This window comes from Diadema setosum, chromosome 1 (genome assembly GCF_964275005.1).
Source record: "Diadema setosum chromosome 1, eeDiaSeto1, whole genome shotgun sequence".
Lineage (NCBI taxonomy): Eukaryota > Metazoa > Echinodermata > Echinoidea > Diadematoida > Diadematidae > Diadema > Diadema setosum.
The window spans coordinates 17,336,304-17,363,960 of record NC_092685.1 but is presented as its reverse complement, the minus strand read 5'-3'; the positions used below and the strand labels follow the sequence as shown (position 1 = coordinate 17,363,960).

The window sequence follows — 27,657 nt, the reverse complement described above, 5'->3', positions numbered from 1 at the left end:
AAATTGCCAATTGTTTCTGCGAGATATAATCAAATTCCTAGTAGAAATGAAAGATTTTGTACCCATTGCAATGAAGATGAAATTGATGATGAATTTCATTACCTTTTTCAGTGCAGCCTCTGTAATCAGCAGCAAAAGAAATACTTAAAAAGACATAAACCTGAAACTATGAAGATGCGGAGTTGTAGTTATAGGCATGTTTACATAATCTACTTCATCCCTTTCTTAGTCTATACATTATATAAGCTATATTACAGGCTGTACCTGCGATCTTCATCTTTATTATCAATTTGTAACTCGTTTGCATTTCCAATTCTCCTAGCTTCCTCTCCATTTCTCCTCCTCTCACTCTCTTCTCATATTTCCTACGTTCTTTGTCCACTTATCGTTATTTCTATACATCTTTGCATTTTTGTTTTTGTTTTCTTTTTCTCAATTATGTCACTTGTGTTTCTTTTATTATTGTTAATTTTCATAAGTACTTTATAGTCATTTTGCGGTGCATCCTTCTCACTCGTCCTTCTTCGCCCCTCCATTTCTCCTCTCCCAGGCTCTCCCTCTCTCCCTGTCTAGTCTCGTCATAATTATGTTTCTTCCTTTGTTTTTTGTTCACTATGTAGGGTATATTTTATTTCTCTACCAGTATACATATAATTTTATTTCACTCTTATTTACTTTATTATACACTAGTTATTTTGTATATTGTTAAAGTAATTTGCTACTCTGTATTATCGAATGATGTACAATGCATTTATTCTTCCATATTATGTATTGCAACACTGTGTGGGCCACTGCACACCCGTCCAAACTCTGCAAACTGCATCGTCTTCAAAAAAGGGCTCTGCTTAGGGCCTATCTGTTCAAATACCGAATTTTATGCTCCATCTACGCCTTTATTTTATACTTTGAATACATTAAATGTTTACGATATTGATAAATTAATTATTTGTATGATTATGCATCGTTATTTTTCCAATACATCACTGGAGTATCTGATGGAAATGTTTTCTTTGAATCTGGATGCTCACAAATAATGATACCAAAAATAGACAACTCTTTCACAAATCTAGAGTAACTTCCAATTCCCTGTATAATTTGATTGGTAGTATTGGACCAAATTTGTGGAATTCTCTGCCTCCATCATTATGCAATATTCAATTTCTGAATTTATCTAAAACTAAGTGTAAGTTTCATCTTTTGTCTTTTTATGTTTAACGCAACCTCCTATAATATATACTCACATTCACGCACACGCTCACAAACAAATCAATGTCATACATAATGGGTGTATGTACCTGTCAAGCCTCATAGGCTTTTACTGATACGTCGTATTTCATTTTTCTTTATGATAATGCTCTCTGTTTTTTCTATTGTATTTGTTCTCTGATATACTTTTAAACATTTTTATAGGAGCCTACCTGTACATAGTTATATATTATGAATGATTATTTTCCAATTTTTATCCGAAGAATAATATAAAACGAATGAATGAATGAATGAATGAATGAATGAATGAATGAATGAATGAATGAATGAATGAATGAATTAATGAATTAATTAATTAATTGATCAATAGTGTGAAATTTTTACGCTTTTACATTGGTCCCTATACCCAGAATATGGGTTGTTGAGTATGATATATATTATAGGGTCTAAACGTTCAACTGCAACTTTCAAGTGATCCTCGAGATCCTCAGGATCCTGTAAGTTTGTGTCTTGCGCGTGTGCGTGTGCGTGCGTGATCAATACAGTACAGAGGTAATGCGTATGGATCAAAGAGATTTTATACACTAGTAGGCCTGGTATCAGTGGTAATCTCTTTGGTATGGATACAGTTCTGTTCATCAAGCCCCCGCCGCTGCTGCCGTCTACTGGTACTAGTCTACAAACTGCGACATGATGTTGTGCAACGTCTCGACATCTCAGAAAACTAGCTTTTGACCAAAGAGCGTACACTCTGCTTTTGACTGAGCTGGAATCCGATGTTCCAGCAGCAGGTGCATACACACCACACAGGGGGAGCGAGCACAGAGCTTCAATCAGGAAGACAAAAGTCATTTAGTCTACCCGGCCCGGCCTGGCATGCTGTTTTCATCAGTTTTCGAAGTAGAGTCTAAAGAAGCCCGAAATGTACTATTTTTAGCACCTATCTTCAGAACCGTTCGCATAGTGACACGGACTGACTTCAGTTCTAGTAAAGGTTTGTAACTTATGACTTGCATGGATGTTTGACGATAAGTGCACATGCATGTTTATGTAAATGACGGTAATGATTTACGGGATGTACCGGCTTTAGTTGCGTGGTGCATACGGGTGGCGGGGCTGTCGTGGCAGCCGGCGAGCAGGCGAAGCCTATTAAACGTTATGTGCAGCTCGCTCATACTCGCTCCCCCTACCGGCTAGCAGTAGCACTAGCACTGCAACGTTGCGAGAGTTCATGAGAATCCTAATCGTCATAGACTATTACTTTTACTTCCTCCTCATCTAATGTAGTTTTTGTAAGCATTATTCAAGCATAATTCTCATTGAAAAATTATATTCTTCCCCTCGCTTCCAATTAATTCTTCTCCTCTCTCTCCCTCTCTTTCTAACGTTAGGCACAAAAATCAGTCTAAGTTATAGATCTAAACACGTTAGGGGTTTAAATTTCTAGTAGAGAAGGGGCCTTTCTAGGGAGCCTACATACAAATACTTTGCCTTGAGAGTTTCTGGTTAAACTATTGGCACAGAGGCCTATACATAGACAACAGTTCTAACCAGAAACTCAAAATTAAGCAAAGTAGGCGTACTCCCGCATAGATCTATATTGTTTTATATTTTGAATTAAGAATGTAAACAAAAGAAGGGGAAAATGGAAAAATATGTGAGGCAAGAAGTCATGTCTATTATGCAATGTCGTGAAGGAACCCTACACTTACCCTAAGACAGCCCGACCAGCCGCAGAAGCAGCACACTGTCAGAACTGCTAGTTGTGATATTACAATTGTTTTGTTCGAAAATGGTACAATGTACGTTTCACAGAGTGACAGTACGAGCAGTGCTCACTTGCTTTTTGACTTCATCCCAGTATAGCTTCCCACGAAAAGTTGCAACAGGGATTACTTCTTCAAGATTCAAGGTCACAATTGTTTTGTTAGAAATTGTTACATTTCTCGGATTACATGTATAAAGCATGTTGCGCAAAATCAAAATTGTTTTGTGACATCACAGTTGCTCTGCTAGAAATTGTTACATTTCACAGGTGACAGAGTGATGTTACAAAGCTGCACACAATTTCAGAATTGCTTTCATGTGACATCATTATCCAAATAATACCGGGTATACTATTTGCAAAATGTCATCGTGGAAGTAATGTCATTTTGCAAATAGTACTTCATAGAGTGTCAAACATGAGAACATTCTGACATAGTTGAAAATACCTACATTTCATGTCACATTTATCCTGTTTCATTTGAACCTCTTTGGTATCTATCAGTGAAAGGGAGGACAGAATCATGAGTCAGCCAACAGTTGTGAAGAAGAGAGGGGGTAGACCCAATCGAGGTGGTGGGCGCTTCAATCAACCAAGGGGTCGAGGTGGAGGAGGAAGAGGGGCTGGTAGAGGGTCGCAAGGAGGCAGAGGAGGAGGCAGAGGAAGGGGAGGTGGCCCTGGCAGTCAAGGGGGTCAGCAGCAGAGGCAGCAGGGAGGGGCAAGGCCCCAGGGACCACGAGCAGAGACTGGTGCGAGGAAAGGCAAAGGCGTTGATATGATGTATGACGATGATGACTTTGTGTTGATGCCTCGGCAAGAGAAAACAAGCTCATCAGGTAGCTCGTCAAGGTAATTCAATATCTGTTCATTTTATCAGGAATGTCAATCAATGTACAACATAGCAGAAAGAAAAATGTTTTAGACTATGCCTTATTTGATTTTTTAAAAATGTGCTGCAAGTCTCAATACTACAGACAGTTGATTTGTGTATTGTGCTTTTTAGCCTTGTGAAGTGTCCCAAAGAGGGTGAAGGTATAAAGATTGATGCAAATTTGGTACACTTTTTCCTTTGCCCTTCACCAGAGAATACTGTGGATCAGTCTCACTATGATAAGATCACTGAATTTGTAACTATCACATGGAAAGGTGGCTGCAAGGATATCAGTGCAGCAGTGTACACAGACAGATGATAAGACCATCTATTATGTGTGATTTCATTTTGTCTATAGTGGAAGGAGCTACAACCAGTCTCACCAAGGCAGAAGACGAGCCCATCCTTCCAGCAAGGTCAAGATGCAGTCCCTCCACATGAGTGATGAGAATCAGGAACTGGTCAAGGATGTCCTCAGAGAACTGCATGGAACTGAAATGGACTTTGACATTGAGTGAGTTATGACACTGCCAAGATTACTGCTCTTTCCTCATCTGCCTTTTCTTTGCAGAATTCACTCGCAGCAAGTAGATCAAAAATAAGATTCTTATTACATTTAGATTGCAACACAGAATTTTTGATAGTCTTGTCTCGTTGCAGCAAACCTGTAAGCAAAATCATGGAAATTTTGTATTTTAATTGATGTAAATTCAACTCTGACAAAGCAGGAAGGTGTATCAACAAAAGTCCTTTTGTTTGTACTTAGTCTGCTAAATGAACAATGTCGGTAAATTTTTACAAATTTGTTGAATTGAACAATTGACAATAAAAGGATTTGACTATTTAACAGTTAGGATACTCCGAGGGGGCAATCTTACACTGAGATGTGTAATACAATGGTTTTATGATCGACAATGTGGTTCTTTTTTCCTTTGAATGTTTCAGTGAGGAGGATTATGAGGAGCTGGACTATGACACTGCTAGACATTTTTGGACTGATGATAACTCTCTAGTAGTAGAAGCAGCAGGATCTGTGTTCAGTCCTCTGGTTGCTTGGCAGGCAGAGGGAAGTGATAGCAATGCAGAGAAAGAAAAACAGCAGTTCAGCAAGTATGCAGTTGAGAAGTTGATCAGGTACATGTGCTCCACTGTCTCATCATGCCTAGCCTAAACCAAGAACAGAACAAAGCAAGACACGCTACAGCTTGTAGCTCATGTCCAATTCATGTTTAACTCAGGGCTGCCAACCATGAGCGAGAGTTTGGCGTGAGACACTGCGAGGGAGCGGAGCGACCTCCTTTGATCCTGGCTAGCGCCTGGCGGCCTGCTGTGCGGCCGTACATACACATGTACTACGTACACAGTCAGTGTATGTAAAGCGATGTAAAGCACACGTCATAGCCATACATGTACTGTTATTTGCCAAAAGTACAAGCTACGCTCACGTGGTAGAGATAGAAACCAATCATAATCCAATAGCTCGTCTTTGCGCGCGAACTGGAAACGATTATTTTTGGTTAAACTTTACACCCGCGTGGGAAAATCTCGAAATTTTGGGCTTGGGCATATCAATATTCAGAATATCAGAGAATTTAGAGATATATTTATTTTTGTAGTAATGTACATTCCATTTTGGGGGTTTAGCGTGAGATTTCGTTTATCAGAGTGAGACAGTCAAAATTGGTTGAATTGCGTGAGAGTTGGCAGCCCTGTTAACTGAGGATAGAGTAGAGTGGGATGATATACAGTATGTAGACTATGTGTTCATTTCACAGAGGTCTAAGTTGATAGGTCATTGAAGATGTGTACAGTAAAACTACAAGTGCAACTACAAAGGAAAAGAGACATACACTGTACAGTGAATATAGTTTGGTAGCATTGTAAACAGGTAATCAATTGTTGCATGCCATAACAAAACCAGATGGTAGCGTCAACTATATAGACAGAAACCTGGTATATCAGGTGCCCAAAATGAACACTAACTGTGCCTGCATTTGTGGCCTAAATTCTTGTTTTCGAGTATTACTGAACTGAAAACTACTTTACTAGAAAGTTTAGAGATTCTGCTATCAATATCTGTTCTTTTTCTGTGTCAGAATTGTGTGTAGTTTTGCATATTACCTTTTCCAAATATAAGAGTGTGCTTATTTTGCTGCAAAACTTACAGAGGTGTGTATTTTCTTTCATGAAAGGGTATCTTGGATTGCAAACTTTGATTATGATTAGTGATATATTATCATTATTCATTCTGATGAAGTGATCATCTTAATGCACTGAAATATGGCATCTTATTGATTACACGGTCACCTATCATGGTATAATAGTATCCCCATATGAAACATATAAATAGCATTCCCGCAAGGCACTAATCTATGTATGTCGCACTCTTCCTGTATCCAGGGGGAAGACTTGTGTGTGCCGTGTCAAATGAAAACAGAGTGTTTCATCTTCAATTGCGTAGGATCTATGTACCAAATATAGGCTATAATTGTCATTTTAACTATAAGCTTGCTGATTGGCCATTACCATTTTGATAGAGAATTAAAAATAGGAACCAATTTCTAACATATAAAGAATTCCAACCCATGTCCATACAGGCTCTGTTGGGAGTGTAAATCACTTGCACGATTCACTCTTTGCTTAACTGTTGGTCTTGGAAGAAGATCTAACATGTGCAATATAGACCTAAGCCAGAGGGCCTTTATCGGTATTTGTAGGCCACTGATCACACTGTGTCTTCCTTTCAACAGGTGTGGTTACCCAAGGCAGGAGTGTATGCAGGCTCTAGAGGGGAATGATGGAGATGCTGGGCTGGCCCTTGAGCAACTCTATCGGGATTTCACAAAGAGTCTGCAACTTACATTAGATAAAGGTAGCCATGAAAGGAGCTATACATTCAGTGTTTCAACAATTCAAATTTTCTTCACTGTATCTGAATTCAGAAGATAAGTCACATGCATCATGTATTGCTGACGATGGTTTAAAAGATTCCTGTGTCAGTAGAAATTAGGCAGGTAAAGTGATGACATGTCTCTGACATTTTCTTTAAAACCAAGAAGGATCCATGGACAATGAAAGATAAGATGAATTTTACCATTTACAGAACAGCCTTGATTCTCGACTCGATGGATTTCTTATAATCAAAGAAATCCAACTCCTCTAAAATTTCTTCTGTGAGGTGTGCAGTTGAACTTTGCCTTCCTTACAAGGTATTAGCACATACAGTGTATTTCAGACTAGAAATGAATATTTTTGGATTATGTGTACAAGATACATACAAATATATCTCATGAGGTGCTTGAAGGTCTTGGAAGTGAAATGAGGGATATGTTATCTCACCACAGACTGCTCTTTGATGTTTAATGTTAAGGGTTTAATTACCTGTATGTGGTATTGTTTCTCTTTGTCTAGATGCACTTGATGACAGTGTCTCCATGGAGGACGCGTTGGAACAGAGACAAGAAGAAGCCCTTGCCTTAAGTGCCATTTATGGCTCTGACTTCACGGAGAGGATACCTAACCATGTGTGGACCATGAAGTTAGAGCTCTCACACATCAATAGGTGCCTCAAAGAAACCCATGTGAACAATAAAAAAAGGACCGAAAGGAGAGGCCCACCGAGTGGGCAGAGGCGAAATGTGTGCCACTTCTACCAGCAGGGACACTGTAAATTTGGCAGCAAGTGCAAATTTTTCCATGACCCCCTTTGGGACACCAAAGACGGTGCAGCTGAACAAGCATCATCTGAGGCTGTGGAGGATAACAAGTGGTTTTTGTTGGAGATCCGATTTCCCAAAGATAACCTGTATCCATGGGAACCACCCATTATAGGTTTCTCCTCCACCCACCCCGACTTCCAGACTGTCCGGTGCCTGAATGTGACGAAGCGGCTGGCGAGTGCTGCGGCTGAGCAGGCCCCGAGTGGGAGTCCCGCCGTGTTTAGTCTCGTGGGCATCTTGGAGGATGAGGAGGACATAGCAGCCATGCTGGTGGAAAAACTGGTCAGGTTCCAGTCATCAAAGTCATCTGCCTCCAAGAGTAGAGTGCAAGATGAGGAAGTGAATGATGGTAATGATGAGCCATCGGAGGCTGCTGGTGAAGAAATCCAGGAGGAGCCCTTGAGTAGCCAATCTGCCGAAATTTCAAAGGAAATTGAAAAGCAGTCTGCAGTGCTAACAGGACGAGATGGAGCCAAAAGTCTGGGAAAGAGCCTGTATGTACCACCAAAGAGGAGCAGAAAAGATGAGGAGAAGGATAACAGAAGGTTGAAAGACCAATTCAGGAGATCGCAGGTTCATTTTTTATTTCTTTTCTTTTTTTTTTTTCCTAGCAATGCAATGATAGAGTAAAATTGGGTATTTAGTCCTCTTGTTTGATAAGTCTGTATTATGTTGTTTTTATGCCTCTGCCACGAAGTGTCACCGGAGGCATTATGTTTTCGGGTTGTCCGTCCTGTCCGTAATCAATTTTGTGGACAGCATAACTGAAAAACCATTTGAGGTATCGTAATGAAACTTGGCAGGTATATGTATGAAGGGGTGAAGTTATGCCTATCAACTTTTGGGTGCAGATGCTCAAGGTCAAAGGTTAAGGTCAAATGCTCAAAATTTCACTATTTCTCCCATATCTATGCAATGCCTGAAGGTATTTTCTTGAAACTTAGTGTATACATGTATTACCCAATAACAGTTCTCTAGTGAGAGTTTCAGGTCATGAGGTCAAAGGTCAAGTGAAAATGTTAAAATTTCATTTTTTTTCTCCATATCTCAGAAATGGTTCAAGGTATCTTCATGGAACATCGTACATATGCATATACTAACTGGCAGTGATTATCTAGGGTATTTTAGGATCATGAGGTCAAAGATCAGGGGTCAATGGTCAAGGTCAACTCATTGAATTTTACTTTTTCCATCATATTTATGCAATGCCTGCAGGATTTTTCGTGAAACTTGTTGTATACATGTATTACCAAATAGAGATTCTCTTGGAAGTTTTTGGCCAAAATAGGTCAAAGGTCAAAAGGTCAAAGGTCAAAGGTCAAGCAAAAGTGCTTAATTACACTTCTTCCTCCATATCTGGGAAGTGGCTCAGGGTATCATCATGAAACTATGCATGTTCTGTCTGACAGTGAGTCTCTTAGGAATTTTAAGGTCATAGGGTCAAAGGTCAAGGGTCAAAGACCAGGTCAAAATGCTAACAATTTACCATTTAATACAGAAATTAAACTTTTTTCTCTATACCTTGAAAATTACTAAATGTGTAGACTTATAAAAGGGTCAAAAGTCAAGTCAAAGTCCTCAAATCCCCAAATGCATGCTCTCTTAGAAAATTAGCCATTCATCCAATTAAACAGGTCTAGTTCAAGGAAAGGGAACACTCAACACAGTATAACTTGTCATTTTGATATTTTGCCAATTAGATGAAACTGTCATCACACATTGTCAAGACGTACTAAAGACCTATTAGGAGAATCATACATTATGGCGGAGGCATACCAGTTGCCATAGCGACATTTCTAGTTTGTTTTGTTTTGTTTGTTTTTTTGCTGCATTGCTTCAGTTCAGATTTAAAAACAAGATTATTTCCATAAACATCCAGTATTGAAGGTAGACTAGCACAGCTGAGGTTTCCTTTACATTTTGTGCTGTCATGTCTAATCACTGGAGGATAGAATTTAGAAGACAATAAAGAATTTCCTTCAATCCGTATTTCTCTTGTGCACTTTAAGGATAGTTCCCTTCGTCCATGTTTCTCTGTTTCTGTTAATGTAGTATACATTTCCATTTGATGATTTTTCATGGATGTACATGTCTGTTTACTTATGATTTAGACCAGCAGTGCCTACAAAGCAATGATGGGAAGAAGAGAGACTTTACCAGCATGGAAAGAACAGGACAACATCCTGGAGACCCTGGATGAGTATCAGGTCCTTGTTGTCAGTGGAGCTACAGGGTGAATAAACTTTTTTTTTGTCAATTCCATGTTGCCTTTAGGATAGGAGCCCCCAACTCCTTTCCTATTTATCTGAACATTGATTTGAGAGGCGAGGTATTGCATTATCATGCAAATCATAAACCAACATATTTATATCGTAAATCAAATCATAAATCATATAAACTTATTGTGAGATTTCCCATTAATTTGTTTCTGGAAACCCAGTCCTCCAGTAATCATACTTCCTAGTGTACTTATAGTTTTTCAAAACTGTTAATCAAATAATTTTGATACTTCATAGTCTATAATTCATCTGAAATGTAAATAGTTTTTCACACAGTTTCCACCATGGTAGGAGTATACTTATTCACTATCATGGACTGTTTTAGACTAACTCTGTGCTCTTGCCCGTACACCTTGCACGTCACATGTGCAAACAGAAGCAGTAATCATTTAATCATGCTTTAGGGACTTCCATGAAAGAGCTAGAGCTCAGACCTGTAACAAGACATTTTGCAAACCAAACACACTAAACACTACTGGACCAGTGCTTACATGTGAGCCACATATGATTTCTTGTGAAACTCAGCTGTGGCAAGACTACACAGGTACCACAGTTCATCCTGGATACATCCCTGAAGAAGAAAGGGCCGGAGCTCTGCAACATCATCTGCACCCAGCCGAGGAGGATCTCTGCTACGGCTGTGGCAGAGAGAGTTGCCAAGGAGAGAACCACTAGGATAGGAGACATTGTAGGCTACCAGATCAGACTAGAAAATAAACAGGTCAGTGAACACAACGATTGTTTTGTCACTTTAACCGTCTGCACAGAAAACGAGAGACAAAAATCAAGATGAAAGTCTTCCAGGGCTACTAGCCAGATCACTACAAGCTTTCTGTAAAAAACTGCATTCCAAATGAGTTACATCCTGCCTTCAATTTTGGTGAATGTGGATTGTTCAGATAACTGAAACTAAGTTTGTTTTAAGATTCACTGACACACATAGCAAAATTGGTCAATAACATTTTTAGCCAATTTATTTGCCCGAGTTGTGTCACTTATTTTTTTTTAATATCTAAATGAGTGAGAATTCATCTTGTTTTTAGAAATTGTGAAAGCATGTATAAACTTGAATGAATATCCAGGTTTCAAAATTTTGGTGTTCATGAATTTGATGTTGTGAAACGTGTTGTATTTGCAGTCATCGTCCACCAGACTGACCTTCTGCACCACAGGGATCCTCCTACGGAGGCTGGAGAGTGACCCCGAGTTGAGTGGGGTCAGTCATGTCATCGTTGATGAGGTCCATGAGAGAAGTGAAGAGAGGTGAGCTCTAAGGTCTCTACAAGTTAATGGTTGTAGATAAGACTTACAAATGAGGAAAAGACCACTCAGAACTTGGGTTGCTACTTGCTTGCATGCAGCACTATTATCAATGTAAGGGACAAGGGCTTATGGTATGTACTTAAGAACACACTCCTATTCTCCTTTACATCTGAATTTTTCTTATATTTCAAGTTTGATGTTTCATGTATGGAGGTTTGATGAGGTGCTAGTTCATGGATTACATGTATGTTATGCCTTGATTTCATGTCAATTTAAATACCAGTAATGTACATTTTGCCTCTGATTGCATTTTTCTCCCGTTTAGTGACTTTCTGATGATGGTGCTACGAGACATGCTTCCCCAGCGACCAGACCTACGTGTTATCCTCATGAGCGCCACACTGAATGCAGATCTCTTCTCTCAGTACTTCTTTAACTGCCCTGTCATAAATATACCTGGTATGTGGCCAACAACAAAGTTTGTGTTTGTTTCATATAGCTCTGCATGATATATAATATGTATGGATTTCAAGATACAATTCATCACAGCGTAACTAGTAATTTTCAGTAAGCTCCTGCAGTTGATATAAAGACTTACATTTAAATGTTACAATGTTGTAGTAACCACTGCTGAAGGGAATCTAGTTTACATAGTACAAATGAGAGAAGCAAGTGTTTGTGATCTTATTTTGTGCAGCACCTTCTCAGCAGTTATACACCAGCAAAGTTATGCTTTGATTTCTACATAGGAACTTAATATAAGATATCTGGTTCCATTTTGAAGTTCCTGAAATTCATCTTTCATGACCTGAAGAATATGTCTTAGTCACACTGGAGTCTCTTTCAAATCATATACAGGTAAAACGTTTCCTGTTGACCAGTATTTTCTGGAGGATGCCATAGAGTTTACTGGGTAAGTTTGGGGAGATCAGTTTGAAGTTATCTTTTCTCTGTTTCTGCCCATGTTGTTTCTGGACTCGGCATTGCTAATAAGGGGAGTGACTACCATACGCAAGCATTATCAGAAGAGCCTAAAAGAGCAGTGTCAAGATTAGTTGTCGTTAACTCATTAATTTATAGCCTATAAAAAGGTAGAATTGTCCATAGTTGTTATAACTTTCAACACTGATATATCTTTCATTCTAGCTATCACAGGTACTTGCAAAAAGCAAAACAAAACAAACAAAAACAAAAACCAACAGTCAAAGTAAGCTAGCAGTAGCTGAAGTTTATGTATAGAAAGAAGTTAGCAGAGGTGCATGCTGTGTCTGCATGATAGCACTGTGTCAAATTTGCCTGCAATATCATGAGCATTTATTTTTAGAACTTGTGCATCATTTAAGAAGTTAAAAGTGCCACATTGAAAGCGAGTCCACAGAACAAAAGCAACTGAGTTGTATGAAGCAACAGTCTCACACTTCTATCAACTTCGCTTTTTTTTTTTTCTGAGAAATTCACACGCATCATTTCCACAATCATGCTCATTTCTTCCATCTTTCTCTTTCTTTACAAAATAGCCCAGAAATGTACACACTACCCATAGATACAATCACATATTTGATCACAATAGAGATAGCTAAATCCTAGAGAGAGAAATTCATGTTTGAAGACAAAATTTGTTGGCATCACTGTGAAAATTTAGTTCAAACAAGATGGAGCTATATCATTTTGTTCTCTTTGTCATTTGTAGGTATGTCCTTGATGAGAATTCCCCGCTAGCCAGACCTCTCAAACGAAGCAACGCGGCGCCCTCAGAGGCATCTGCAAGGGCACTGGGCAAGGTCAGGTATGCTGACCTCGAAGAAGACATTGCAGCAGCATTCGCTCAAACTACATTCACTCCAGCAGCTGATAACGTCAGAGATTCCAACCTGACTGTCCCTCAGATGACTCTCAGATACTCAGGTAAATAGTTGTGGCAGCATTTACTCTGTAGTTTCAACATCTGGTGGTCAGAAAAATTGACTGCAAGTCAATCTCCTTGTCTGAGCATGCAGGTACCTGACAAGAATGAATTAAATTACGTGAAGGATTGCCTAATCTTGTATTCGATTTCACATCAAAGAAGTTATGTTTTGTTAAGCTGCGATATACTCCTTGGTGGCATTTGAAGAATGATCAAATAGAGAAAGCTCACAGGAATATTATAGCAGAGGATAATACTGGCTTCATATATTGTCCCCTGATATGGAACTTGTGTATGATTGACTATTAGAATGACTATATAGATGCAGTAGGATATATGTACATATAGACATCATGTCAGTGAAGATCAACAGGTCAAAGTAAACAACCAGGACAAGTTCTATAGTGTCAACAGCAAGAAAAAAATACAGAATGCTTGTGTAATTTTGGACAAGAAATGATCTTTGATCCTTGGGACTTATGAACATACACTGCTCTAGAGGAGGATCTGATGTCATGGTTTGCTGGTATCAAAAGTTCATGGATATGGGGCATAAAGTATGAAGCAGTGTTCCAAATTTTTTGTCCACTTATACTGTGTAAATATTCCTGAAATGTGTCAATTTGTTATCTGTGAAGGAATGCAGCAGCCATATATAGCTGAAGTCATTTTTTATCTCTTTGTGTTTCATTTTTCACATTTGAAAATGCAGCAGACTATAGTAGTGTTTCATATGTGCAAATCAAAATCAAGCATTTATAAATGTGAACTACTAGTAGTAATATATCTTTTTTTTTTTCTTCCTTCTGTGTCAAGAATATGAAATGTCAACCATCAAGACTCTTGCCACCATTGACCCAGAGAAACTCAACAATGACCTTATAGAGGAGCTTGTCAAATGGATTGTTGATGGAGATCATGAAGTAAGTCTGTCCTTCTCTTCAAAGAATTTCCATTTGTGTACTCAAACTGCAGTTAAGTCTTTAAGTTATTTTGCTCATTGTAGCAAGGATTACCTCACACTGTGCTCTATACATTTCCTCGAAAATTTGACAGCCTTAGTATTTGTTAAAATGTTGGAAAATCTGTTAGTTTTGGGAAACCACAAGGGGAAAATTGCAAAGCAGCACTGATGATGTACAATTATTTAACAGGAGGCATATAAAGCCTTGAGTACAGGGAGGGATGTATAGGGATATTATTTGTTGCTTTTTTAGCTGTAGCTGAAAAAAAAATCTTTACTTTGTACCGTCTTACTAATCTTACCTAGGATTCCTGTACCTCAGAGTTTACTATTGTATCATTTGGATGTATCCTATTTTAGTATCCAAAGGATGGTGCTATTCTGATCTTCTTGCCTGGCATGGGGGAAATATCAGACTTGTATGAACAGCTCCAGAGCTCTCTATGTGGACCAAGAAAAAAGAAAAAGTGAGTGATGCTCTCTTACAATAGAAGTCATTGATTGGTTACCTTCCCTATTGTATTTGTGTTTGCTTGCTAGTTTGTCCTTTTAAAAGCAGGGTAGCTTTTATGTCATTCAAAGATTCAAAGATTTGCATACCTCTACCACACTGTAATATACCAACTTTTGTTGTGTAATATACAGTACAAAATTTTGTTGGGGCCTTATTTTAGTGTACATCATTACATAGATTCATGGATGAGATTGTGAGAATTGATCATGTAATGACTACTTAAAGCCAGTCGTTTGATTCTTCTGTAATAAGAATATGCATTGCTGTGAAGGAATTCGATACCAATCACGGGTAAGATTGGAGAAGTTTCCTTTTGTAGTCAAAATTCAAATATTTCACGTATTTCTGCTTTCCTTTATGCCCATGAATTTGTTTAATCTCTTCCACTAGATACAAACTGGTACCGCTGCACTCTTCCCTATCAAGTGATGAACAGAATGCAGCCTTTGACAAGCCACAGGAAGGTGTCACTAAAATCGTCATAGCAACCAACATTGCTGAAACCTCCATCACCATTGATGATATTGTCTATGTCATTGATGCTGGCAGAATGAAAGAGAAGAGGTTTGTAGTCCCACAGGATGACACTTAAGTTTGTTGCTTTTTCTGTTTAATGTATCAATGAACTTTTTTTTTTTCACTTGAAGTTCCTGAATTCCCCCACAATCAGATGGATTGTGTCTGTTTGGGTTTTATGTAACACTTTTTTTGTAAATTTGTTTGCCGTCTTTTCAGTATGCTATTGATCGTTGTGTTATTTCATGAAATAATTCACTTATTCCTTGCCATTTGAAAAAGCTCACATGACATGCTACTGCTTTTTCTTCTTTAATGCTTAATTGATTGTTCAATGAATACAAAAGAGGAAATGTTCATTCAAGCTGGAAATAAAGGAGCCCTCATTCTTTCAAACATCAGAGGGATTGTCAAACAAGATGTAAATGAGCTTAGAACTGGCACTTAAAGGGCAACCATACCATAATTTTCTGTTCCTGGTGATTATGTGATGAGTTATCAAACTGATTTGTTCTTTTATACCAAGATGGCTAAGAGAGACCTTGAATTCTCACAAAATATATTAGTTAAACTTTGGGTATTACTTTATGCTTTCTGCCATGCTCATTTGCGGTTTGCATTCTGATATGACACCTCCTGTTCTTACACCAAATATTATCTTCAGGTCAGTTTTGTCAGAAATAAGTTAGGACCTGTAAACAGGAGCTTCTACTTAAATGACCGGTACTGTATACGCCATATATTTAGCGAGTCTAAATTTTCTCGAATTGGGACTTCCTGATGATTTCGCGAGTGTTTAATTCGTGATCATGGAGAACAGTACTGTACAGAGAAATGCATATGTGTGCGTCACATTCACATCGGGATCAGAGTCATTTTTAATACTCACGTATCTTTAATTTCGCGAATAGCACCTGACTTGCGAAATTCATGAAAATAAAAACCTTGCGAAATATTCAGCGTATACAGTACTCTATGCACACTTTTACCAATAGTCTTGATGTAAGCAGTGCAGCGTAAAAATGTATGTATCTATTTATTTGTTATATGCCAGCAGGTGGGATGTTATGAATGATTGAAGAAAGAGCTGCATGATATCCTCACCTCTCTGTTTTCTGTCTCTCTTGCTCTTCTCCTTTTCCTCCACCCTCCCCTCCTCTCCCTACTCTTTTTCTCTCTCTATCTGTCTCTCCTTATCCTTTCCTCTGTATTATCTTCTTTCCTTCCTCGCCCTTTGTCCCCCTGTCTCAATCTCTCTGTTCCCTTCTTTGCAGATATGACTCGGGCAAGCGTATGGAGTCACTTGAAACAGTCTGGGTGTCCAAGGCTAATGCCATGCAGCGACGAGGTCGTGCAGGTCGTGTGGCCGCAGGTGTGTGCTTCCATCTCTTCACGAACCATACGTTTGGACATGTGCTTCGGGACCAGCAGCAACCAGGTATGGCGTGATCTCTAATGATGGAAAAAGCAAAGCAGAATACGTGCAAATCATCTGTTTTGTTTTGTGTTGGATAATCTGTGGACATGATTTCAATTGAAACATGGGCAAGGTGTCTATATCTATTGTCCATGTTTCGTTGCCCTGCCTTGTATACTGTAAAACGAGGAATGTTTGCATGCATTTTGATATGACAAATTTTGCGAAAGCCTAGATTCGCGAAATTAAAATGCAGGCAAAAGTTTTTGTCTACATTATGTGCATAAAATGCCAGAGGCACTTCGCAAATATTGTGTGCTGTGAAAAAAGCCGTCGGCTCCAATTTGTGAAAATGTCATTCCACAAAAATATCATGTTTTACAGTATGGGCATTGGCACTGGTGGTCGTAACCCCTTTTTGTACTTTCTTTGCCAATCAGAACAGATTTCCGGAAGCTTACCATCCATGAATGGGAATGACATACCAGTAAACATAACACTAGTGTTTGGGGTAGTTATCTTCATGCCAATGAAATGGCTTGGCACATAGATAATGCAACAATATGTTCATATGCACCTTGCATAGAAGTGGAATAGGTACCTACCAAGATGTAAAAGATTTATGTAGACTAATCTTGAATTTGAGTTAAGTGGCAAGGAATGCTCTCTCGGTAGGTGAATGATGGCATCCCGCACTACCAAGTAGGCTTGCAATATACCTGGTGAGTTAGTAGAGAAGGCTATGTAATATGTCATATTCATGAATATGATATGGTATATGATATGATGAATTCTCATACATGTATACCAAATTCAAAGTATATCTGCTTTATGTAAACAAAGGGTTGAAACTATTTGTCCACATCTTGAAATATACCCCAGTTGAAGCAAATGGCAAAATGAATATTGTAATATGCAGACTATATTCATTAGCACATGTTGATACATATAGATACACGTAGATGGATTGATTTGATGGATGTCTCTTTGTGTTACAATTTACTGTATAAGCTGTTATTTTCGCGAGGGTTTAATTTTCGCGAATTTCGCAAATTGCAGTTGGATCACGAATTTAGCAACACGCGAAATTAGCATTAACGTAAGTGTCGGCGTCGATTCGCGAAGATTCGCGAAAATAACGGCGTATACAGTAGTTTACTATTCCCTCAATTCTTTATTTAAAAAAAAAAAATCTCTTACAGAGATCCAGCGAATTCCCCTGGAGCAACTTGTTCTGAGGATTAAGATTTTGGATGTATTCCAGGGATACCATGTGAAGGTTTGCACTCATCCAAATATTTTCTTGTAATCAGTCCATTCAGGCTGACTCAATTCATGTCAACAGAACAAAAGTCAGTTAACACCATTTTGAATGTAGAGAAGTTAGACATGTGAAGATTAGCAGATTGTGTTGTAACATGTAGTTTGTGGCGATTAATGGATATTCTTATCATTTTAAAGGCACTGTTTACCATTGGGAGCAGAGATTTTAAAAGATGTTCAAGATATCACATTTATTGCATAATGTAGGACAGTTGTATCACAAAACATCCTACTCGGCAATAAAGCCTGAAATGTAAGGAGATATTACTATTTTTCTCACTAAACCGAAACTGTAGATGGTTAGTCTAGGAACATTTTTATTATAACTATTGTTCACATTTTGTGTACGGGTATTTAACAATACTTAAAATCAGTTATACTGATTCAAACTTTTACAGTTGTTGTTTCTATCCCTAACTCACATTTTAGAACTATTTTGAAGCACTAAAGCTGGGTTTTTGTTTCACCTGCAAATGTTAAACAATGCTTTTAAGAATCCGGAAATAGAATGACCTGTTAAATTAACATTTGAAGGGGAAATTTTTCAATTTCAACAGCATTGATGGTATCATGGCTTAAAAATAGCTACAAATCTAACCATGTGACTTTCAACACTCGCGATTTACTTCTTGCACAACTGAAGTACATCATGCCTATATTTTTGGTGGTATGTGCTGTCATATCAAACTGCTTGAGGTATTCAATGATGTATTAAAAAGTTATTTCAATTTCTGTTCTTATAAGGACGTTCTCAACAAACTGTTGGAGCCGCCGAAGACTGAAAGTATTGATGATGCTGTGCAGCGACTTCAAGACTTAGGTGCTCTTTCAGTGGATCAGGTAAATTCATACAACTTTAACAGACTTTATTGTCATAGGTATCAAAAATGTAGACTCTGCATGGCAGTACAAAGTTTGTTTGTGTTTGCAGAATTTGCAGTGCAAACACAGACACAAATACTGTATTAGCCGAATATTCCGCAAGGTTTTTATTTTCGCGAATTTCACGAGTCAGGTGCTATTCATGAAATTAAAGACACATGAAAACAGTGACTCTGATCTTGATATGAATGTGACGTACACGTATACACTTCTCCGTGTAGTACAAGACTCCACGATCGCAAATTTAACCACTCGCAAAATCGTCGGGAAGTCCCGATTCACACAAATTTAGACTCGCTAGTGGTATGGCGTATACAGTAGTGACTGCATCATTTCTTAGAAATATTTATGTGATACACCTGTGATGTGTGTACAGCGTTTGTAGATATTTTGTAAATTGAATACAAATAAAGAAATCATTTAATTTCTTCCTCTTCTTCACACATTGTGCAGAAACCTCCACTATGTATACTTCAGTACATGATCTCTCAAGTGTAAATCAATGAATATAATAAGTATTCATGAACTGAACTCTCATTTGCTGACTGTTGTTTCTAACTTGTGATTATAAATTAATGTCTAATACCATGCAATATAATTCTGATAAGACAAGCAGTGATATTTTAAGTTCCATACAGATTCTATGTACAATGTATTGATGACAACTACTTTTTGTGATATTGTTGTGTTATTTATTTGGGATCATGTGAGGATAAGCCTTAGCTTTACCTCCATTTTTAATTTTACTATTCACCAGGATTTGACCTCTCTGGGCTACCATCTGGCCTCTCTCCCTGTCGATGTCCGTATTGGCAAGCTGATGCTGTTTGGTGCCATCTTCCAGTGCCTGGACCCTGTACTTACCATTGCTGCTAGTCTCAGTTTCAGATCACCTTTTGTAAGTTCAGGTTTTTTTTCCCTCTGTCTATTTTCTTACTTCAATTCTCGGTATCGCCAATACCTAGGTGCCGTGCGCAGAGCAGTATTTAAGATGCATTATGGGATAGCTCATGGGACAAACTTGCCCCGGTTTTGGCTGTACATGCACTCAGGTCACGCTCTGTCTTTATCCAGAGGTATTTCTTGTTGAAGATTTCTTCGCTTTCCATCATGTGACCAGCACATTGAAGCATTGCAGTGGTGAACCATGACTCTAGTGACTGCAAATCAGTAAAACTTACAAACTTTTAACTCTTTTAAGCTGAATTACAGCCAAGACAAAAAGGGGTAACAACGGACAAGCAGACAAATAACTCCATTGAATCGTATGGGAACTGCGACTTGCGTGAGACAACCGGAAGCGAACAAGGGCAACAAGGAATACCACAGTGCATCTGTGACAGAGCTCTTCAGCATGCGCAGAAGTTTTCTGTGCATTGGTGATACCGAGAATTACATCTTGGTACATAGCTTCGCAAACTACAACAGATCACCTTTTGTTAGTATAGTTTGTTTTTGTTTTGTTTTTGTTTTGTTTTTTATTTCCTGTCTCTTTTCTAACTTCTGTTATATCGCAGTACATAGCTTTGCAAGCTACAACAGATCACCTTTTGTAAGTTTAGTTTTTTTTTTTTTTCTGTCTGTTTTCTAACTTCAGTTATATCTTGTACACAGATTTGCAAACACCAACAAACATTGACTTTAATCCCCACATTAGAGTAGTATACTATGAATTGTATAATCTTAATTACTCATGCTCTGTCTTCTTCATGAAATTTTAGATATCATGTATTTCTTTACATGTCTTCTGATCAACTAAGTACCCTTGTTGTTTTGCCAATCTCTAAAAGAGTTTTGCCAACCTGTAAAAGAGTTATAGCTACAGTGCGTGTTTGCTTTGCATTGATTAGTGTTTGCTTGCTTGATTGTAATCTGCTAGGGTCATAGTTGTTTCCCTCATCATGGAAAGGGTGTTTACATTAAATAGTGGATTCTTGCATATTCATTTAGCTTGAGATATGTTGTGTGTGTTCATTTCTGGTCAGATGATATTCTACGTTTTATCTCCAACCCATAGATGGCACCATTTGACAAGCGAGACCAGGCAGACAAGAAGCGACTGGACTTCGCTGTTGGAAACAGTGATCACCTGACACTTTTAAGGGCATACAAGGTCAGCGCATGAACTTGTGTGAACATAAAAATGTTTTTCCTCAAAGCTACATGGTAGCAATTTCAAGTGTGGAACAGGATAAGGAAACATGTATTACTTGGTATAGTCGAGTTGGCAAAGAAGTTGATTGTTCCAAATAACATAAATGGTTATTTCAAGATCCCAACTGAATATATAAGTAACTCATTTGCACTAAATTCACTATAACTTTCTTAGTTTGAGTCTTCATATTATATGGAACCTTTGCTTTTTCAAAGGCTGAGGTAAAATGAACCTTTCGTAGGTGCATATTTGAATTTGACATGGATATTGAACAAGGGTACCATGATGATGATAATTATTTATTATCCATCTATCTATCTATCTATCTATCTATCTATCTATCTCTCTATCTCTCTATCTATCTATCTATCTATCTATTCATCTATCCATCTATTCATCTATTTGTCTTGTTCACTTTGTTGACTTTATAGGGCTGGACAACTGCACTGGACAGAAGTAACTACTTTGGTTACAGATATTGCCATGAGAACTTTCTGTCAGTGAAGACTCTTCAGGTTGGTATGATTTTAATGTGTGGAGAAAGAAGTATCTGTGAAAGATTATCTACAGTAAAGAGAGTTTCATTCATGTACAGTATACCAGACATTTTTCAGTTCAGAAAATAATCAGAAAATGTCTAGCATTAAAACTTTGTTTATTTGCTTTATCAAATATTTTCTCAAGAAGAAATGTCCAATGAGTCAAATATAGGTAGAAACAACAAAGAAAGGAAAAGAAAAGAAAAGAAAAGAAGAGATAATGATTTTCATGAAATTCAGTGTAGGAGAAACTTTGTTTTCAATTTCTATGTAGTTCACAATCGTTGCAATAGATGTTTCATGTTGTCATGGACTATTTTTCATGTGTTGGTTTGCAGAATGTAATGAAACAAACTTATAATTAAAAAAAAAAAAGGTAGTAAGCAGTTTCACTGAGGTAAATGATGATATGAAATAGAGTAGAGGAAGTTTCTAATTGTCCTTTTCTAGGATAGAAACCCATGGCGAGATTATATCTGTTTTCAGTCCCACTTGCCTGCTTTTTTGTGGTGTAGATGATAGCCAGCATGAAGCATCAGTTTGCTGAGTTGCTCGGCAGTATTGGCTTTGTGGATGTGGGGATGTCGGCCCGCCAGATGGACAGGAAGTCAAATGGATTTGGGGACATGATCCTGAAGGCCTGTCATCCTCAGGTATTACATTATCATTTTCCTTGTGTGTTTAATCATGTCATGTTATATTGGAGAAACTCAACAAAGAAAATCAAGACATTTAGGAGGAATATGCTTTGTGGCTAGATTTTCAAAGTTTTTGTCATGCTAACATCATTGTTTACTACATTGTATATTCTGTCCAAAACAGACATAGGCAAAATTCCCCATCCTCCCAACACAAGTTGTCAGGTGTATGATGAATTTTTTGAAAGATTTGTAAAATTGTAAGTATGTGTACACAGCTGTTTGTGTATGAATCAATTTAGGTGATTGTGAATAGAAATTCATTTAACTGTAATCAATGCTATCACAAACACAATTAGTTACCACATTCTTACCTTTTCAACCCTAGTATGGATCAATATCAAAACTATACCGTATCAAAAATTAATGAAATGCTATTGCTGAATATTTGCTTAAAAGTTGACAACTTGTGTGGATGAAAAAAGTTCCAAAGCCTTCCACAAACCATGTATGCAAAGAAATTGTTTTTCAGATGTACCAGTCCATAAGTATTATTTTCAAGCAGTACTAGCTCAAAACAGTTTGCTAAATGTCATCATGCATTGTCTGTGCTTTGTTCTTGTGTAGATTATTACTTCCATGCATGCCATTTGCTTTCTTCTGTTCCTGACAATCACTGAAATACAGCAGTAATTGACAAAGTTTTTTTTTTTTTATGTTTTCCATGAATGACCCTCATCTTGACATCTCTGTGTCATTACTTCTCTCCCTCTGGGCTAGGTGAATACCAATGCCAACAATGACCGGCTGATTGTGGCAGTACTGTGTGCTGCCCTCTATCCCAACGTGGTACAGGTCCTCACTCCGGAGGCCAAGTACAGTCTGACCAGCTCAGGAGCTATCCCCATGAACCCCAAGGCCCAGGAGCTCAAGTTCAAAACCAAGGATGATGGCTATGTGAGTTGTAGGAATAAATCGTGATTCTTTTTAAGTTGTCTGGGGAAAGAAATTCCTTAAACTATATGTTATGTTGTAATATTGACTGTCAAAAAGAGGCTGTCATATCAGTGTGTTGGGAGAAACTGAATTCTTATGATAACAGTATGCTTTACTTAAAACCTAAAACTGCATACTGCAATGGCAACAAGTGTCATGAATGAATGAATTTCTCCCATCAATTTTTTTTTTCTTCAAAAAACCCAACTGACCTCATAAATGACCTTGACTGTAAAATCATGCCACAAATGTCACTGTATATCACAGCACTAGCTTATGATTTGACATTGGGTTCTTTTGATTCGATGTAGGTGAATGTCCATCCCAAGTCCGTCAACTTCCAAGTGCGTTACTATGAAAGCCCCTACCTTGTCTTCTTGGAGAAGGTGAAAACGTCGAAGGTAAGAATACTTTTAAAGACAATGGTTTTGCTTCTTTAAAGGCTGTTTTTAGTAAAGTTTTGTATCGTTTGTTTTATCAACACAGTTTAAACGAGATAAACGTTCCATTATTGCTCATAGCAAGGGATTCAGCAGTGCATTGTGCTAGCCACATATGTATTTGTAAAACTGTACAACTACAATTAAGTGTTACATTGCGTCAGGCTTTGTCTGAGGATGAAAAGTATTTTTTCTGCCCCCTCCTCTCTCTCCTACATTACTAGATATCTCCTTGAGTAGAAAAGAAACAAGGGTCTAGATCACTCACACACTATGTTTTACAATGAAGTGAACCTTCAAAACTCCCCTACCCCCCCCCAAAAAAAAAAACAAACAAAACAAAAACAAAAAAACCAAAAAAAAACAACAACAACAATAACACTCATTAGAGGAAGTTTGGTATGGAATTAATAAGCAATTGTACACCCATCTATGCATCATGATGCAGTATTAATTAATTTGTATTACACTTGCAGTTGGTGTGATGCAGGTTTACAGCTGTTACTCAAGCATTCTGTATCATCTGTGTCTATGTCATCTTTGTGTCTTTAATGTTGAGTAGGTGTACATCAGTGACAGTCGTATGTCGTTGCTTTAATACATCCATCCACACTGTCCTTGTGTGTTTGGTTATAAAACAGGTCTACATTCGTGACTGCAGCATGGTGTCCGTCTATCCATTGCTGCTGTTTGGTGGTTGTGAGCTGAACATTGACCTTAAAGCCGGAGAGTTCATCATCTCGCTCGACTCTGGCTGGATTCAGTTTAAGGTCAAATCAATTGAGGTAACTGTGCCAGTCTTCAAAGGCTAATTCCTTGTTTCTCTCAAAGTACCATTTTCAAATTTTATGTGTGCATTATCGATAGTATATGAAAATTTAAGATGTTAATCAATAAGTAGATAGCCTATTTTTCAGGGAGAATGACTTTGCTTAAAAGTTTACAATGGTTCAACATGTCTAGCATACAGTAATTCTGATTTTGACAGAAATATCTCTTTTGATCTTCAGTTTGTGCAGGAATGGAAGGGATAATTGTGTAAAAGTTATACTCTTACACGGTTGATACAAGAATCTTATTGCTAAATGACTGAAATGTTATTAAGGACTGTATAGAAAAAGTCACATTGTAAGGAAAATGTACACAAACAAATATAACTTTTAGCTGATGTTTTCTTGTGGAGGAAATTGTATGAAGATGATATGTTGAGGAACTACTGGACTGCGTAGACAAAAAACTTTGTGGGCATTTTAGTTTCATGAATCATGGTTCCTCGCGAAATTTGTTAATTTCATGCATGCAAACACTTCTGATTTTACAGTCATGGACTATATCATCATTCATTCTGTTGTAAGAGATGAAGTTCAGGGGAGCATTTTATCAAGTGTTTTGCCTGATATTATTTTGTGACAAATTTGCTCTCGGTGGATTAGATGTTATATAGTAGTAATATTATAGTAGCTTCAATCAGTTTGTCAGAAAAAATATCTGACAAAACGGTTGATGAAATGTCCCCCAAGAAGTCCCTATCCCATGAAATGACCTCCCTGACCTTCCCCAACTCCCCCCCTGGCAGGTGGGAGAGCTCATGAGGGAACTACGCAGGGAGCTGGATCAGCTCCTGGCAGACAAGATCCAGCAGCCGGACATGGATCTCAACACCTGCCCCCGAGGGAGCCGTATCATTGCAGCCATCGTGCAGCTCATCAGCACCCAGTGATGCTGGGCTCTTGACACGATGATGTCCATCTCCTTACGCACAACTGAAGACTGAAGCGCTCAAATGGGGGAGCCACATAGGGATTTCCCAATAGATAAATCTTGCTTGCATGACCAATCAGTGTACGAATAGGTGAAACCTATCATTACGAGTTCCAGTGACTGTATGATATATACGTTTATTTGACTAGTCGGCATATCACTTAAACCTAATGTCCCTCATGTGAGATGTGCAATTGAAATTAGGCATTTCCAATGACCTTTACTTCACAAGTATGGCAAGAAATCATAACAATAGTAGTAATAATGAAAATTATTATAATTGTCATCATCACTATTATTTATCTTTCATTGCTATCATTACTGTACTAAAATTTACAATGCACATGAAATAGAATTATATGAATGCTCTGCAAGTGTGCAAAGGTAATAAATTATTTGAAAATGACTTCATTTCAATCCTGTCCCATTCAGAAAACAATTAATCTATGCAAGTGATAACGTCAAGAGTGCCATGATGTGCAACTGAGCTAGGAAAGGAGATGTTATGAACAACTGAAGTTGTTTTTAATTGTGCATTTGTGTACTGAAGGGAATAGAACTCTTTGTGAGCTTTACCTAAGAGGAAGTTGCAATGTATTGCCTAGATCTTTTATTTTTTAAATGTAGATGAAGGCATGATACATACAAACAGTACAACTCTTCGAGTTGGGTATAGTGCAATTATTTGTCACAACTGGGTTTCCATCTAGCAATGAATTAAATAATTTGCGGCTGTGGTATGCAGAAGTGAAAATATGAAACTACAAAGTAGATGTATTACAAGGCTATAAGTCTGTCAATCCTACAATATCTTTACACTCAATGTAGTTCCACTAGTATGCTAATATTGAAGTCAGTATGCATTAAGTATTTCTCTTTGCCATTGCTAAAAAAAAAAAGTGGAGATTGAGAGAAAACCAAATACATTGTACAATTATACAATTTGCATTAAATGTGGTTATTAATGTGTGTATGCAGAAATCAGGAGCAGTGAGATACATTGTATATGAGTTGAGAGGAATACTGTAGTGCATGTTCAAATATTGAAGCATCACAAGTACCAAAGAGTCGGAGCCATATGCTCCCCAAATTATTGAACTGTTGTACTTGTGCAGAGTGGAATATCAGCTTCTCCATTATGTTAACTGTCTTTTGACAGGTGCATGATGAGAGTACATATTGATCTGTTTGAATCTAGCTGAAAATGAAAAAATCATGTATGGTTCTGGGTGGTCCACAACCTGAAATTTTAGTGTGTGCATGAAAATATAAATCTTGTTATTATACTGGTCTGGATCCAGCCAGGGTCTAGCCATGATTCTGCAATACATAGGGATCTAGATGCTCCTTGCTATTGCCTTCATCCAGAGACTCCAACTCTCTCACTTTCGACGGGAGATCTCCCGACGAAAGCCCATTTTTGCAAAATCTCCAGTTCTCCCGCTTGAGATTTAATTTCTCCAGCCCTGGCTCTGTGTCTCCCGCTTGAAATGATTTCTTACTTTTTGTCTTCGTATGTTGAAAAATAAACCTTAGATAGCACGAGAGAGCATCAATAACCCTAATTATTAGAGCTTCCAGGGCCCAAGCGGGCCCTGGACCCCGGCCTCAAGGAACTTTGCGCACATCAAGTTGGAGTCTCCCGTTTTCAAGGGGTTTCAGGCGGGAGAATCTCCAGATCAGAGGGTGCTTGGGGTTGGAGTCTCTGTTCATCTTGTAATTGAAAGTTTGACCTCAATGAATGAGCTCTAATCCAAGGGGAAAATGTAGATTGGTTGGTAGACTTGCATGCAAGCTTCTTATTTTTAGGAAGTCGTCAAATTTTGGAGACGATGGTTTCTGCTGTATGCGTTTGTCACGTAATGCTGAATTTTGTGACAGTGAACCAAAATCAGCAATCTACATATTGTATGTGCAAGCTTAACATGCCTTTCTTCAATTGAGTTTGTTGTGTTTTTTTGTTTTTTTATTTGCCTGCAAAGATCTGCGCAAGTGCACTTACAAATTGAGTAAGTCACCAGACCCAGTGAATTTTACAATGAGTCCCAGTTAAAGGGGAAATCCACGCTGAAAATTATTGTGTAGGAAAAATGGAGGAACAGGACAGTGTAAGTTTGAGCAAATTTTTATGAAACTAACAAAGAGAGAGATTTTTATGGAATTTTATGATCATGACAAATGGAAGGTGAGCTCACATACTACATCATGGGGTTGCCACTTTGTGCTTAATGGACCAGAACTTAAAAAATCATAACTTTCGTAGTTTTGATCAGAATTTGCTCAAACTTTCACCATCCTGTTCCTCTCATTCTTCTGTTTCTATTCACACAAATATATTTTCAGTGTCAGCTTTCCCTTTTGAATGTCATATAAGATGACCGAATGGCATTACAAATACAATGTGCTTGAAACTACCAATTGTGACAGTGCTCACTTTTGCTCATTTCGCTGTCTTTAATTTTGCTCATGGAATCTAGATATATTTTTTCGAATAGATTCTGAT

The 27,657-nt window shown here is 38.0% G+C and overlaps 1 protein-coding gene across 1 annotated transcript; it reads left to right on the top strand.

Moving 5' to 3' along the window:
* Window positions 1-3,494: 3,494 nt before the first annotated feature.
* LOC140227727 (putative ATP-dependent RNA helicase DHX57) lies at window positions 3,495-25,929 on the top strand. Its single transcript, XM_072308137.1, is given in 26 exon segments — window positions 3,495-3,807; window positions 4,129-4,193; window positions 4,196-4,356; window positions 4,788-4,976; window positions 6,593-6,714; window positions 7,254-8,134; window positions 9,673-9,794; window positions 10,366-10,561; window positions 10,979-11,103; window positions 11,429-11,562; window positions 11,962-12,016; window positions 12,794-13,008; window positions 13,826-13,932; window positions 14,334-14,440; window positions 14,878-15,051; window positions 16,278-16,441; window positions 17,623-17,699; window positions 18,488-18,583; window positions 19,383-19,523; window positions 20,643-20,738; window positions 21,212-21,295; window positions 21,835-21,972; window positions 22,738-22,914; window positions 23,265-23,354; window positions 24,035-24,178; window positions 24,970-25,929. Coding segments are annotated over 26 exon segments (4,317 nt in total). The 3' UTR covers window positions 25,114-25,929.
* Window positions 25,930-27,657: the final 1,728 nt, after the last annotated feature.